The sequence below is a fragment of the Nycticebus coucang genome, chromosome 11 (assembly GCF_027406575.1).
Source record: "Nycticebus coucang isolate mNycCou1 chromosome 11, mNycCou1.pri, whole genome shotgun sequence".
Lineage (NCBI taxonomy): Eukaryota > Metazoa > Chordata > Mammalia > Primates > Lorisidae > Nycticebus > Nycticebus coucang.
Window position 1 is genome coordinate 60950519 of NC_069790.1, and position 16551 is coordinate 60967069.

The 16551-nt window shown below is 36.0% G+C and overlaps 1 protein-coding gene across 7 annotated transcripts in view; it reads right to left on the reverse strand.

Moving 5' to 3' along the window:
• Positions 1–16551, reverse strand: part of CFAP69 (cilia and flagella associated protein 69) — a 65151-nt gene that overhangs the window by 3878 nt on the left and 44722 nt on the right. For all 7 annotated transcript variants that reach the window (XM_053553706.1, XM_053553707.1, XM_053553705.1 and 4 more), the window contains 6 exons: positions 16275–16393; positions 15096–15177; positions 12505–12697; positions 11284–11421; positions 10739–10815; positions 9219–9416 (listed from right to left, as the gene is read on the reverse strand). In XM_053553706.1, coding sequence (XP_053409681.1) covers positions 9219–9416; positions 10739–10815; positions 11284–11421; positions 12505–12697; positions 15096–15177; positions 16275–16393 — 807 coding nt within the window. The remainder of the gene's footprint in view (positions 1–9218; positions 9417–10738; positions 10816–11283; positions 11422–12504; positions 12698–15095; positions 15178–16274; positions 16394–16551) is intronic.

The following is a 16551-nucleotide window of genomic DNA, read 5'->3' on the forward strand; positions in this document are numbered from 1 at the left end:
CCAAAGATGCGCTAGGTCTTATTTTCAGGGGACGTCTTATCTTTCCTGTAAGTAGGTCTTATTTTCGGAGTATGTCTTATTTTCGGGGAAACAGGGTATGTACACAGCACTGTTAAATAAAATTGCATTCATGTAACAATGGTTATAATCTGAGATATCTTCTGAGTATCAGCATTTTTGTCTTGAACCATTCTCTCCTCACTTCCTTCTCAGCCTTCAATTCAGCGGACAAGTACAGGCATGTGTAATGCCTACCGATGGTTAAACAAATTCCCACTCCAAATCATTTACAGAGGAAAAGCCTTCCTATGAATTTCAACACGAAGTGCATAAAATGTGCTAATTTTACTAAGTACTTTGTTATATATTAGCAATCTCTTTAACATCTAGACCAGTATTCTTCAACCTCTTTTATGTCATGGCACACCTGAACCTGTAAACTTCTATGGCACACTTTAATTACGTTGATTAAAAAAAAAAAAAAAAAAAAGAATATACTTACTGTGCTTTAAACTTTTTTCAAAAATAATTTAATGAATGTTATTTAAAAATTTTTGCGGCACACCTAAGATACTCTCATAGCACACTAGTTGAAAATCACTGATTTAGAGACTAGATATTTTTTTTTCTTTTATTAAATCATAGCTGTGTACATTGATATGATCATAGGGCATCATTCACTAGCTTCACAGACTGTTTACCAAATTTCACATATACCCTTGTAAGATGCACCGCTGGTGTAATCTCACCAATCCCCTTCCCTCTACCCATCTTCCTCTTCCCTCCCCTCCCCTTCCCCCTTCTCCCTATTCTTAGGTTATAACTGGGTTATAGCTTTCATGTGAAAACCCTAATAGAGACTAGATATTGCAAAATTAGGACTTGTTTGTACATTATATACATAGCAAAAAAAAAAAAGACAGTTCAGAAAAATGGTGTCTGCAAATGTCTAAGTAGGAACACACCAGCATATCACCTTTTGTAATTCCTTCCCTCCCATCTCCTCCAAACCATGTGTTAACAACCCACAAAGGGGGGTTCCCTGTTGCTCCCAGCACAGAGAGCCACTTCCTGAGACAACCTTTGTGGGTTCGTTAACACATGAACAAATATAGATGGCACTATACTGCTCACAGAAGTAGTGTAACAACTCCATTTCCAAAAGACAATATTTCCTATGAATTTGAGCAAAAAGACATTTACAAAGTGATATTTTACTACCTCTACATTTAATATGTACCCACTATCAGGCACTTCTAAACATCTAGACTAGACGTTTCAGGTAAGGAATTAATTGGTCCGCTGTATACACAGCAGTCATGAATAAACTGCACATAGATAACAACAGTTACAGTTTGAAAAAGTCTCCCAAATGTGAACATTCTGGCCTAGAATTCTTTCCCTTTCCATCCACCCAGTGGGCTATCATGCTCAAATTTTCAGTAAATAATCTTTCCTAGGGGTTTTAAAACAAAATATACAAAATATATTATGTTACTACTTCTACTCTTGTCATACTGGCAACTTCTTTAAACATTTAGAAAGACCAGATGCTGTAAATTAGGACTCACTTATCTTTTATATGCACCACACACACAGGTAAGTAAAACAAGATGCACAGACGTAAGGAAAAACATTTTCTCTTGCCTCATGATAAACATATTAGCATAGAGCTCTCTGCACTTGCTTCTCACCCCGCTCAGCCCCGAACCAGGGCACACACAAATACAAAGTGTGTTACTCAAGAGATGCTTTGGCGATTTCTCCCTCAAAACAACATTTTATATAAATTTCAACAGAAAGATATTTACAAAATGTGTTATTTTACTACCTCTACTTTTAACACACATCAGGAATTTCAGAACATCTAGAAAGACTGGCTATTTCAAAATGAGAACTTCGCATTGTCCACTCTTTATACCGTACTGCAGAATAAAATGCACACAGAAAACAATGGCTACACGATGAAAATGTCTGCTAGACATGAACAGTCTGGCACACAGCTGCCTTCTCTTCCCTCTCAGGGTCGTCTACCCCACGTCCTCTCACCCACTGAACAAAAGGACACACCTTGCTCCTCGTGTTGCTTCCAGAGATGGTCTACAACTCTATTCCAGTCATTTCCAAGAGACATTTCTTTTCCATGACTTTTAAAAAACGAATGGGAATTTATAAGATGTGTGATTTTCTAACTCCATCATGCATTGGGAAGCTCTTTATATGTAAAAGGGCCAAATACAGCAAATGTTTTCCTTTGAAAGATTGGGGCTGGGTGAGTTGAGAGCAGCTTTTTCATATTATATACACTTGCCTTCTATAAATGGCCAATAAATCTTCCCAAAGGGTGGTGGGCGTCTCCAATTGGCCAAATATGGTATGGAATGCCTGAGCTTGTAGATCTGTCTTCCATTTGGCCTTGGGAAACCTGACAGCCCTCTGTGGCATTTGTGCAGCTGCCATTCTTCTTGTCTCACCACACCCACTGCCATCCAAAAGTGTAGCTTAATAAACACCCTTGACATAAGTGATCCTGTCTTAGAAAAAGACTCCATTTTATTTATTTATTTATTTATTTATTTATTTATTTATTTATTGACATGGTCTCACTATGTTGCCCTCAGTAGACTGCTGTGGCGTTATAGCTCACAGCAACCTCAAACTCTTGAGCTTAAGCAATCCTCTTGTCTCAGCGTCCCAAGTAGCTGGGACTACAGGCACCCACCATGACACCAGACTATTTTTTTGTTGTTGTTATAGTTGTCATTGTTGTTTAGCAGGCCTGGGCTGGGTTTGAACCTGTCAGCCCTGGTATATGTGGCCGGCACCCTAACCACTGAGCTATGGGTGCCAAGCCCCATTTTATATTTTAAAAGGCATAGTATCAACAAGGATCAAATATATATCTAATCAATAAAGACTATACCCCAACAGTAAGGATATAACCCTTTACTGTTTCAGTCCTCACCAGAGGACTCCAAGGACCATATAAAGAATAGGGCTTCACCAGCTAGATGTGGCCGTCTCCACAGATACTGCTTTGCTATAACTCATCATCAGCACCCAGTATCTGCAGACAAAGTCTCTTCTCAGATCAAGCACTCTGCCTGGCTAACCGTCAGATCAGTCCAAGGTACTCTTTTTGTCCACATTATTCTTTTTGGACTATTTTGTTAAGACCTTTTCCTATCCCCTTTTCTGTTGATGTTAAATTCTACTTTGATGTGGAAAATGTAACCTATAACATTTATATATTGGTTAAGTATACTACTATGTATGGTTTGCAATACTGACTGACTTGTAGTTTGGCCATGGGGCCTGTGGCTCTGACTACCAAGGGAATGGGTACCACTAAGGAGCTTTGCCTCCTTGGGAACTCCAGGTGGCTCATGGCTTTTATGATTGAGACAGCATCAATCAAAGTCTGACCTTGTGGAAAGACAGATGTTTGTGGACCTAGTTATGTCTGACCTTGTGTCCCTTAGGACAAGTGACATCCGTGTGGCTTGGCAGGGGCTTTGCCTAGGCCAGGCCAAGTTGGGCTAGGTTTCCCAGTGGCTGGTGAGGTCCAGGCTCAGAGAGGTCACTGAGGTGGAGTGGGATGAGGGGTTTGGTACAGCTTCAAGGCCCAGGCCCCATTGGTCAGCAGCCACAGCTACAGCTCCTGTTGTCTGTAGGACAAAGACTGTGGCCGGGAGTGGGTAGAGCTCACCTGGACGGTCCTAGGGGACATGGCTGCACTCTCTGCTAGAAATGACTTGGAACTTAATAATGTTTAATTAAACAACTGCTAAAAAAAAGTAGGGTCAGAGCTATAATGACAAATTAACAATATTCAGTGAATGAACATAGCAGATGTTCTGCCATTTGACCTAATGATAGTGAGGTAGAAGAAGTTCTATTTCTGCTGCCTCACTTCAGAGCAAACAGGTTAAACAGCAGCACTCATGTAATAAAAACTCTTTTCAAGCAAACCTATCAAGCAATTGGGTGTATAAAATGGATTAGAATTCTCAGGTGGATGCACACAAAGTTCCTACTAGGCTGAAGATTTAAACATTTAATAGTCCATGCAGAAAACTCAGGCAATAGAAAATGTTTTGAAAATCACCATAAAGAGTTTTAAATATTTAATTATAGTCATAGAGGATCACAAAACAGAAGTAGTGAGTGGGGAATCTTCATCATCTTTTTATCTACGGACTAGTTTGAAGGGTGCATGTGGGAAGACCTAAGGGAGGAGTCATATCTTGATGGGCTTGCATTGCTAGTAATAATGATTTTATAAGTTTGAAACTAATATTCCATTATTAATTGTTAGTAGATTAGAAATATTATTAGGAATAGGAAACAAAGTCTGGACAAAGGGAGACAGTTATGGGCATTTCAATTTGGACTGATTTTCCAGGCTCAGAACACAAAGTGCGAGATCCTGTCACTTTAATATTTCTGCAGTCTGGCGTATTGTATATCCCCTCCCCACTTGCAGCTGCAGCGCAGCAGCTGGCTGGAAGCTGCTTTCTGCCAGGGCAACGCTGTGTGCTCTGAGGGAGTGGTTTGGGGAGTTAAGAATGTGAATTCTTTAAACTTTGTCCAGCTCAGGAAGACTTGCTCCCGACCAGATAAGGAGAAGAAAGGTTTCTTTTCTTCTGTCACCTTGATTGGGCCGGAGGAGTCTATCTGTTTGGGCACAGGACTGTCACAGTATTAAAACATCATGTCTGTGGTGTGTGACTGTGGGTCAGCTAGGACTTGCTCCTTGACTCGGCCTCTGATTGGCTTCCTTATCAAGAGACTTTGTTTACATTAAGAGCATTACACTTTGAAGCAGTAAAAACTAGTAAGTAAATCCTTGCAATTAACGTAATCAGCTGTAGAGTTAGTCTAGTTAGTAGGAATGCAAGCGCAGCATAGAACCTTGGTGGCATTGTTTGCCTTGCTTTCATGAGATTTAGGATTGTAACACTGATATATGAAATAAATACAGAGGTAGCCTGATACTCAGGACAGCATACTGAAAGCTTCACAAAGAAGTGTGTGCTGCCTCTCGAGCCCTGATGCTCTTAAAACTATCTCTTTTCTGTGTCTATTATTTCTCCATATTAATATTCTATAACTGCTACTAATAATTTTCTTCAGTCTCCTTGCACCACCAGGCCACTAGGAAGTAAACCCACTGTGTGTCATGGCTGGTATGTGACACAAATTAAATTAAATAGCCACATAACTTACTTGCTCAAAAAAAAAAAAATGATGTGTTCAGTTTCCCACCTGTGTCAAGTTTTAGGAAAAAGCCTGATATTTTCTGATAGCTAAACTCAGAGACTTTCATCTCTGTAATTGTAGGATGCTCACAGTGAGGGTTTTGAGAATGGAGGTGAAGATGAAGCCAATCAGTAACATGCCTGTAGTTGGAATATCAGTAAGGTCCTATCATAGAGTGAGGGATGGGGTCCAACCTTGTCTCTCTCTCTTTTTTTTTTTTTTTTATTAAATCATAGCTGTGTACATTAATGCGATCATGGGGCACCATACACTCGTTTTACATACCATTTGACATATTTTCATCACATTGGTTAACATAGCCTTCCTGGCATTTTCTTAGTTATTGTGTTAAGACATTTATATTCTACATTTACTAAGTTTCACATGTACCCTTGTAAGATGCACTGCAGGTATAATTCCACCAATCACCCTCCCTCTGCCCATCTTCCCTCTTCCCCATATTCTTAGGTTATAACTGGGTTATAGCTTTCATATGAAAGCTATAAATTAGTTTCATAGTAGGGCTGAGTACATTGGATACTTTTTCTTCCATTCTTGAGATACTTTACTAAGAAGAATATGTTCCAGCTCCATCCATGTAAACATGAACAAGGTAAAGTCTCCATCTTTCTTTAAGGCTGCATAATATTCCATGGTGTATATATACCACAATTCATTAATCCATTCGTGGATCGATGGGCACTTGGGCTTTTTCCATGACTTAGCAATTACGAATTGGGCTGCAATAAACATTCTGGTACAAATATCTTTGTTATAATGTGATTTTCAGTCTTCTGGGTATATGCCTAGTAGAGGAATTATAGGATTGAATGGCAGATCTATTTTTAGATCTCTAAGTGTTCTCCAAACATCTTTCCAAAAGGAATGTATTAATTTGCATTCCCACCAGAAGTTAGAAGTGTTCCCTTTTCTCCACATCCATGCCAACATATCTGGTCTTGGGATTTTATGATATGGGCTAATCTTACTGGAGTTAGATGATGTCTCAAAGTAGTTTTGATTTGCATTTCTCTGATGATTAAAGATGATGAGCGTTTTTTCATATGTCTGTAGGCCGTGCGCCTGTCTTCTTCAGAGAAGTTTCTCTTCAAGTCTTTTGCCCAGCCTGCCATGGGATCACTTGTTCTTTTCTTGCTTATACGTTTGAGTTCTCTGTGGATTCTGGTTATTAAACCTTTGTCAGAGACATAACCTGCAAATATCTTCTCCCATTCTGAGGGCTGTTTGCTTGCTTTACTTACTGTGTTCTTGACTTTGCTGAAGCTTTTTAGTTGGATCAGGTCCAGTAGTATATTTTTGAAGCTGCTTGAATTGCTTGGGGGTTCCTCCTCATAAAATACTCCCCCAGACCAATTTCTTCAAGGGTTTTCCCTGCACTCTCTTCCAGTATTTTTATAGTTTCATGTCTTAAGTTTAAATCTTTAATCCAGTGAGAGTCTATCTTAGTTAATGGTGAAAGGTGTGGGTCCAGTTTCAGTCTTCTACAGGTTGCCAGCCAGTTCACCCAGCACCATTTGTTAAATAGGGAATCTTTTCCCCACTAAATGTTTTTAATTGGCTTGTCAAAGATCAAATAATGGTAAGTAGCTGGATTCATCTCTTGGTTCTCTATTCTGTTCCAGACATCCACTTCTCTGTTTTTTGTGCCAGTACCATGCTGTTTTGATCACTATCAATTTATACTATAGTCTGAGGTCTTGTAGCGTGATTTTTCCTGCTTTGTTTTTATTTCTGAGTAATGTCTTGGCTATTTGAGGTTTTTTTCTGATTCCATATAAAAGGAAGTATTATTTTTTCCAGATTTTTAAAGTATGACAGTGGAGCTTTAATAGGGATTGCATTAAAATTTTATATTGCTTTGGGTGGTATGGACATTTTAACAATGTTGATTCTTCCAAGCCATGAGTATGGTATGTTTTTCCATTTGTTAACATTTTCAGCTATTTCTTTTTTTTTTTAATTATTAAATCATAGCTGTGTACATTAATGTGATCATGGGGCACCATACACTGGTTTTATAAACAGTTTGACACATTTTCATCATACTGGTTAACATAGCCTTCCTGGCATTTTCTTAGTTATTGCGTTAAGACATTTATATTCTACATTTACTAAGTTTCACAGTTTCATAGTTCTCTTTATAGAGATCTTTCACATCTTTTGTTAGATAAACTCCCAAATATTTCATCTTCTTTGGCACTACTGTGAATGGAATAGAGTCCTTAACTGTTTTTTCAGCTTGACTATTGTTAGTATATATAAAGGCTACCGATTTATGAATGTTGATTTTGTAACCTGAGACACTGCTGTATTCCTTGATCACTTCTAAGAGATTTGTAGTAGAATCCCTGGTGTTTTCCAGATATACAATCATATCATCTGCGAAGAGTGAAAGTTTGATCTCTTCTGACCCTATGTGGATACCCTTGATCACCTTTCCTTCCCTAATTGCGGTGGCTAAAACTTCCATTACAATGTTAAAGAGCAATGGAGACAATGGACACCCTTGTCTGGTTCCTGATCTGAGTGGAAATGATTTCAATTTAACTCCATTCAATACGATATTGGCTGTGGGTTTGCTGTAGATGGCCTCTATCAGTTTAAGAAATGTCCCTTCTATACCAATTTTCTTAAGTGTTCTGATCATGAAGGGATGCTGGATATTATCAAAAGCTTTTTCTGCATCAATTGAGAGAATCATATGGTTTTTGTTTTTTAATTTGTTTATGTGCTGAATTATACTTTTAGATTTACGTATATTGAACCAGCCAGAGATATAAAGTTGGATAGAATTTGTTAAATTTATACATTTAAGGAGGCCACAACTTATTTCAAAAAATAAAAATGTCTCAGGTGTCTCTTTACTTTTTAATAATGTTAAGACTGTAAAACTCGGGGCGGCGCCTGTGGCTCAAAGGCGTAGGGTGCCAGCCCCATATGCAGGAGGTGGTGGGTTCAAACCCAGCCCCGGCCAAAAACTGCAAAAAAAAAAAAAAATGACTGTAAAACTCAAATTACAGTGCCACAAAACAGTATTGAATATAGCAAAGGAATTTCAAGCTCTTAACTCCGTGGTTTCTTTTAAAACAGCACAGAGACTGAAAGTAACTGTAAGAGAAAACCACAGAATAACTCCAGGCCGAAACATTTGCAAATAAGACAAGTTCTATGGATAACTTAATCTAGTTTATACACTGAAATTATTTTTCTTTTCTTTTTTCTTTTTTTTTTTTTTTGTTGTTTTTTTTGGCCGGGGCTGGGTTTGAACCCGCCACCTCCGGCATGTGGGGTCAGTGCCCTACTCCTTTGAGCCACAGACACTGCCCTATACACTGAAATAATTATCTTATGCCTCTATGGTATCTCTGACTTACTTTTTTTTATTTATTTTAAGTTGTTTTTGTTTTTGTGGAGACAGAGTCTCACATTACTGCCCTCGGTAGAGTGCCATGACGTCACAGGACTTACAGCAACCTCCAGCTCTTGGGCTTAAGCGATTCTCTTGTCTCAGCCTCCCGAGCAGCTGGGACTACAGGCGCCCGCCACAACGCCCGGCTACTTTTTTGTTGCAGTTTGGCCGGGGCTGGGTTTGAACCTGCCACCCTCGGTATATGGGGCCCATGCCCTACTCACTGAGCCACAGGCGCCGCCCTCTGACTTACTTTTTAAATTGATACATAATAGTTGTACGTATAGGATACATGTGGTATTTGGATACACATGTGATAATTGAGATATTCATCACTTCAAACATTTATCATTTCTTTGTGTTGGGAACATATCAATCTTCTCTTCTAGCTATTTGAAGTAACTTATTGTTACTATAGTTGCCCCATTGTACTTTCAAACACTAGAACTTACTCCTTCTACCTAACTATATTTTTGTATCCATGAACCAACCTCTCTTCAATCCCAACCCCTGCAAGATGGCTTACTTTTGCATATATTTTTTGTTCATTTAGTACATCTTGGCGTGCTTGGCTTTCGATCATCTCACTTTGCAGAGAAGCAACCATCGTTCCAATGTTTTCTGATGCTGCTGTAATAGCTTCTAAAACTTTTTTATCTGTAGTCACTGGTCTTAACTTTTCCAATTTTATTTCTTCATGTATTTCATTCCATATTTCTCCAATCTGTTAACAAAGTTTAGGTTTAACAAAGTTAAATTAACCAAAAATAAATGATAGAATTTTAAGTAATCTTACATGTGGGTGGTCACTCCTGCTAACAGTTATGGTTTTCCTAAATTACTTCTTGGGAGTAAGTTAAGTCTAATGGGGACGATTTAGGGTAACAGCTATATTTTAGTATTTGGAAATAATTTATCATCTGTTTTTAAATGATAAGGTATTCATGGACGAGGCTCCACTACCCATATCAAGTCCACTGCCATCATCACTGTCCTTTGGCTTAAATTTATCTTGTTTTCATGGCTGCAGAAACTGTGTCATCTTTCTGAACTGTTGCTGCTTTCCTCCCTAAATCTCTGTACGGAAGGCTAGGTCAAACCGAACTTGCAGAGGAATGAACATGGGGATTATGAAACACAGCTACCTATGAGCAATAGGGCCCTACTCCTAATCTTTTAGCTAAGGAAGATTATAATTGTATCTCAAGCTTTTAACTCTATGGTCCCATCATGCTGACAGATCCATCTCATATTCTGGATTGCCTACAAGTTAATGTTATTGAAAATTAGAGAAAAATTTATATATCTAGAATATGGATAAAATTCAACTTTGTTTTCATTTGAAAATAGAGATTTATTCATTTACAATATTCAAATACATAGTACCAATATTAGAAGGAGAATGCTTACCTGAAGCTTCAAAAGCATGTATTTATTGATGAAAACATAACCAGCAAGGCAAGAAACCTAATATCCTTTAATTGAGATTTGATTGTGACATAAAGTTATGATAAAATAACACTTTAATAAGTATTAATAATTTATTTTTAATTAATACCTATTTAATTTCAAATCCTAATGTTTTCCAAAGAGAAGAAATTATATTCTAGAAATTCTGTCAGGCTTCTGAATAGCTTTATGTCAGTAATATACATCTTTTTAAATTTATTTTTATAATTTTTTTATTAAATCACAGCTGTGTACATTGATATGATCATGGGGCATCATTCACTAACTTCACAGACCATTTGACACACTTTCATCACACTGGTTAACATAGCCTTCCTGGCATTCTCTCAGTTTGTACATCTTCTTTTATAAACTAAGTTGGGTAAAATCTTATCCCATGAAAAATACCCAATCAATTAATGGTATATTTCTTTAACAGTAACAGCTGCAAAATGGAAAATAAAAACTACACAGTATGTGGATCATTGTTTATAACTGTGAATAGATCTGTTATTTCCCAAATAATTTTTTTGTACACTAGGTTTTTCTTTAAAATTTTTGAGGTTTTAATAATAATGTTATTAAAAAGGTACTTACTTTAAAATCAAGATATCTATGTATAATACAGAGGGTGACAAAATCTTCAGTAGATAGGCCAGGTAAATTTTCAAAATCTAAACAAAATTATAAAGACAGAATTACTGTAACAGAATAAGTTCCAAGAGGCATATATTTATTATAAAAACACATGCAAATAGTTACTTTAAATTTCATCTTGATTTATGAAAGTTACTTCTGTGAGTAGTTTGTGAGCAGGCATCCCCATAACAAATCTCTGCCAGGTCCTCTTTATTTGGTTATTAGAAGAGGAATCATTCTTTCTGTCTTGTGGTTAGACAATGATATCCTACTTTCAGAAGCTGAAGAATGATGGATGCCTGGGCTCTACATCTAGAGATTGTGATTGTTCAGGGGTGCGGTTTAGGAATTGAGGGAACAATGGAACATCAATTACTCTGTATAAAGAAACTTCTGTTCAATATATTTGAAAAATGGACTCCAAAGCAAAATCAATGTGCACATTCAGCAAACTCAAAAAAATGTCAGAGAGGTTCTTACGAATTTGAGGAGGAACTTCTTACCTAGTTTATCCAACACAGAATAAATTTTTGCTCTGATGTTCTCAGAAACATCCATCACTGCAACAGATGGGCAGTTAGCAGGCAGTGGCATGATTTTTTGCTCTTCTTGAAAAGTAGTAAATAGAGGTTTCTTTGTATCTAATCATTGGATATCATGAAAACATAGAAGGGAATGATAAAAACTGTAGTAAATAAATACTTAATTTTGAAATTTTTAGTCTAGATAACAAAAATACAAAAATATTATAGCATTAAAATCAAGCCTTATATATACATGGTTATTCTTTTCCAAAACCATAACCAATAATTTCTTCTCCACTTGGTGCTAAAATAAAGTTTTAATTTTTATTATTTATGTAAAATATAAAAATTTCACAAAATTTCTTTTTAAAAGTAAAATACTTATGTAAATAACTTCTTAAATTTTGAGGTACAGAGATTGAATAATGTTAGTTTAACAATGATATTACATCCTTTGCTTTTTTGCTACTATATATTATGCTATAAATATAAAACTAATTTCTCATGCCATAGATCAAAACTCAAAAATAATGAAAATGGACTGAAGGTACAAATTAGCAGGAGGGCAAGTATTTTCATTTAAAAATAAATAATACCGTAGTTTAGATGAAATCAAAAGAATCTTAAAAGGTTTAGAAACTGTAATGTAGCATTATAGAATATGTAAATAAATGAACTATAAATTCTGATAATTCTGATAAGTTAGGACTCATTAATTTGGAACCTAGTAATTAAAATTTATAAACTTTTGGTTTATTTTTATCTTGAAAACAATTTATTCTTTCACATAAAAATTTTATAAAATTTAATCAATAGAAATGTACAAAATGCTATAAAATTATTTTTTAGCAATCTATTTACAACCTAAAATTTCATTGGTAAATAAAATACTACTAAATCAATTGCTAAAAGCAGGGAACCCAAAGAAACTTCTTTAGAAACTCTTATCAGTTTTTAGAGTTAATGAATATAATCAAACACCATTTCTAGAAAATATTCTATATAAATATGAGCCTACTACTAATTTACCCCGGTTTTTTCCAGTTATTCAGAATTTATGAGAGTAAGTTCTTTAAACCCTAGTGAAAATAACTTTAGACTAAGGGGTGAAAGTCCTCATGCTTTCCTAATAATACCTTTTAAATATCTTTTCTTAAAAAATGCATCTAATTGCTTCTAAACAATTATAAATATACTCACCAATGATCTTCCCATTTTTATCACGTTTTACTCCTAGTTCTTTTTCTTCCTTTCTCCACAGTTTAATTAAAAGACTAGCAGCTGTCTGATCCTTCTTTCCTCTCCATGCATTGACATGAGCCGCAGTTTTGGGATTATCACAAAATTCAACCATTATTCCAAGTATTAGATTACAGAATTTTTTTTGGTTCAACTTAAGCAAAGAAATTGAAAAGGAAAAAAGTTTCAATAAGTATTAAGGATTATTACCTTAATAAAAAAGCAGAACATTTGTATTATTAAGTTTCTTCTAAACTTGGAGTCAGCACAATCTGTTAAAATAAGATACCCATATAATGAGAACATTTTCAAATACTCAAAATTAAAAAGAATAAAAAGAAAAAGATTAAATATAATTCTTAAGTAGCCATAAAATATCATGACCAAAAATTTAATTGATTTGGTTGAGATGGAGCAGAGACATTTGGAAAAATAAGAGATGTTCAATTTAAGTACAGTAAGGTCAACAGTATTGTAATTACAGGATCTTTCCCCATTAATATGTTTTATTAAGGTTTATAAAAAGATTTATATTAATCATAATCTCTTTATTATTAAGATAATACTAATGGTAACTGGCAATGACAGGCACATATGAAAATAAAACGAGATATAATTTTGGTTTTTGATCATTAGCATCCATAAAAGAATACTTAAGCATTCAAGAATAATTCTCTTATTATTAAGAATATTTCCTTTATTTTCACTCGTTTTAGGAAACCAAAATTTAGGTACAGAAAATTCCATCTAAAGCACTGGGCTCTATACAATAATAATTCTATGTGAAAAAATTTTGTTATTAACTTTTATAGTATTATTGTAACTGAACATAGCAAAAAAAACAAAAAAAAAAACCTTTCATTTGAAGTGTAAACATTATCCGTTTCCTTTTATAAATGAAAGATAATATCACCAGCAAAGGGTTGGTTTTTGTGAGTTATATAAGACTGCCTGGCACATAGTAAGCTCTCGATAATATTTAACCATTATTAGCAATTATTATCATTACACACCTTATAAATATTTTAGCAGAATTATAGTATGTAGAACCCTCATCAGTTGAGTTTTTATATTCCTACACTTCATTTTCAGGAGAAAGAAGCAAATGTCAAAGGTTGAAGTTGATATCTCATTAAAGAATATTTGTAATTTGTAACTAACTTGACCAGTTTAAATGACATTAAACAGAATCTTATTATAATATTCATAGTAATAGTAAATACAAAACAATAATGTGCTACGTAATATTTTAATCAATGTACTATATATGTATACACGCACATTGTGTGCACATACACACAATCACTCGTTTAGTCCTTCCAACAGTGCAATGAGTTATATACCGTTGTCATCCCTTTACAGATCAGGAAATCAAAACCACAAATGAACTAATTTTCTTTCAGGGAAGTTAAAGGACACAAATAATTTTAGCATCTTAATTAAATCAAAGTAGGTTTGTTCTTCTGTTAATAAAATCAAGAATAATGGAAACCATGGACAGTGACAAAGCTAGTACTCTGCATGAGAATCTCTCTCAAAATTTTATTGAAACAAGGGTAGCACCTGTGGCTCAAGGAGTAGGGTGCCGGCCCCATTTACTGGGGGTGGAGGGTTCAAACCTGGCCCCAGACAAACTGCAACAAAAAAAATAGCTGGGCATTATGGCAGGTGCCTGTAGTCCCTGCTACTCAGGAGGCTGAGGCAAGAGAATCACCTAAGCCCAGGAGTTGGAGGTTGCTGTGAGCTGTGTGACGCCACGGCACTCTCCCGAGGGCAATAAAATGAGACTCTGTCTCAAAAAGAACATTTTTAGGGTAGCGCCTATGGCTCAAGGGGTAGGGCACCGGCCTAATATACCGGGGTGGCGGGTTCAAACCCGGCCACAGCCAAAAAAAAAAAAAAAAAAAAACTGCCAAAAAATAATTTTTTGTTGAAACAAAATTATATTTCCTCCTATGTCATCTTGACTGTGGCCCCCACTTAGAATTGAGGCTAGTAGGCAGTTACATTCTTCACAGCGTCTAGATGTCTAGATGGCAACTCCCTTTCCTGGAGGGCTTTGCATGTCCACTCCTGCTCAGTCTGCAACATGGTGGTCCAGGACACATTAGACCACTGCACATTACCTCTGAACCCGCTATACACAGTTCTTTAAAATCCTCCTGTCTAATGTGGCCTTTAAGGTTTAGTATCAGAAAAAGTAGCTAGAAGTTATTAACAAATGAATATAGGTTTCCATATAGTCAGTCCAGCTCTTCACAAATTATTTCTTAACAGGTTGATGGAGTATGAAGAAAAAACAAATTATCCGTGTATGTGTATTTGGGAACACTGACCTCAGGAAAAATGATTTCTTAACTGCAGAACCTGTCAGAGCCCTTACTATGCTGGTGTATTATGAATTTCCAGGAGGGATTTTGTTTAAATAATATATTTGTACATGATTTGGGGACAAATTTATTTATAGAATAGTGTTCTGTGGTTCTCAGTTTGGAAAAGATTAATAGAGATATATTTATCTTTTATCTTACAATTGCTATAACCATACTTACTGCCAATAAATCCAAAAGGAGAAAAATGCCTTCCTTTTCAAGAAAGTAATCCTCTAAGGAATAACATCCCAAGATGCAGCACCTTAAATGCAAAAAAAGTCATTGATTTGATAAACCTTTATTATTAAACTCAATTTGTACATTTTTGTTTTTGAGAGAGAGTCTCTTTCTGACCCCTAGGCTACAGTGCAGTGGCATCATCTTTGTTGACACAACATCACACTCCTGGGCGTGAGTAATCCTCCTGCCTTAGCCTCCCCCTGGCCAGGACTACAGGTGTGTGCCATCATGCCTGGCTAATTTTTCTATTGTTGGTGGAGGTAGGGTCTCATTCTTGCTCAGGCTAGTCTCAAACTCCTGAGCTCAAGTGATCCTTCCTTTCTTGGCCTCCCAGACTACTAGGATTACAGGTGTAAGGCACTACACCCAGCCAGTTTTCTTTTTATCTAAGCATTTTCCAAGAATATTTTTTTCCTTCACTTCCTTAAATCAAGTAGTTAATGCTGTTACTTATATAGAACTCAAGAAACTTCACCAATACAGATTAATTTCAACTATTTCTAATCAATACCAATTAAATCTTTTTAATAACTGCCCGTTTCCTTTGTGTAATGCAATGTTCTTCTTTGCTTTCATGATATTAATTGTTCTCAAAGATCTCTGGTTGTTCTAGTAACTATTTCTTCAAAGTTTATCCATTTATGGTCTCTCTTTCATGGCGTTGATGTACCTCAAATGTATGATGATTCTTGATTACATCTCATCTTTTCAGTTCAGAGTATTTGCTAAAGTGCCTGCTTAGGCCTGTGCCACTCACATGGAGTAAAGGAATGAAGTTGCTGCCAGGGCTACTTATATTGTTTTCCAGGCTAAACAAGTTATTGCTGGTGGGAATGGTCAATAGTAACAGAGGCTAATCTCTGTTCCTCTCAAGAACTGCAAATATTCTGGGGTCAGTATTTTGTGTCCCTTTCCTAGACCACAGCCTAGATGCGTAGTAGGCTATACCGCCTCAGTGTGTAGTAGGCTGTGCCACCTAGGTTTGTGTACATCTGCTTTATGATGTTTGCATAAGATGAAATCGCCTAAGGACATGTTTCTCAGAATGTTTCCCCATTGTTGTTAAGAGATGCACAACTGTACCAGGATTCTACCTAACTTGGTTATGGAAATACTCACCAAATGCTATCCAATGTACTGAAAAGAAGCACATTATAGCCCAAGCCACTCTGTAACTTCTTGGGGTCTGTTTTCATCACATGAAGACTTATATCTACTCCTTCAGTTCCAAAAATTTCCTGTTTAAGAGATTTGTATAAAATTATTTCTTGAAATAATCTCTTTCCCCACTTTATCCTGTCCCCTAAATTTTTTTTCACCAGAGAAATATAGCAAAATTGTTAGGAAAATAGTATTTTAATACAATTTTGAAAATTCACTTGTTCTCAGGAATTTA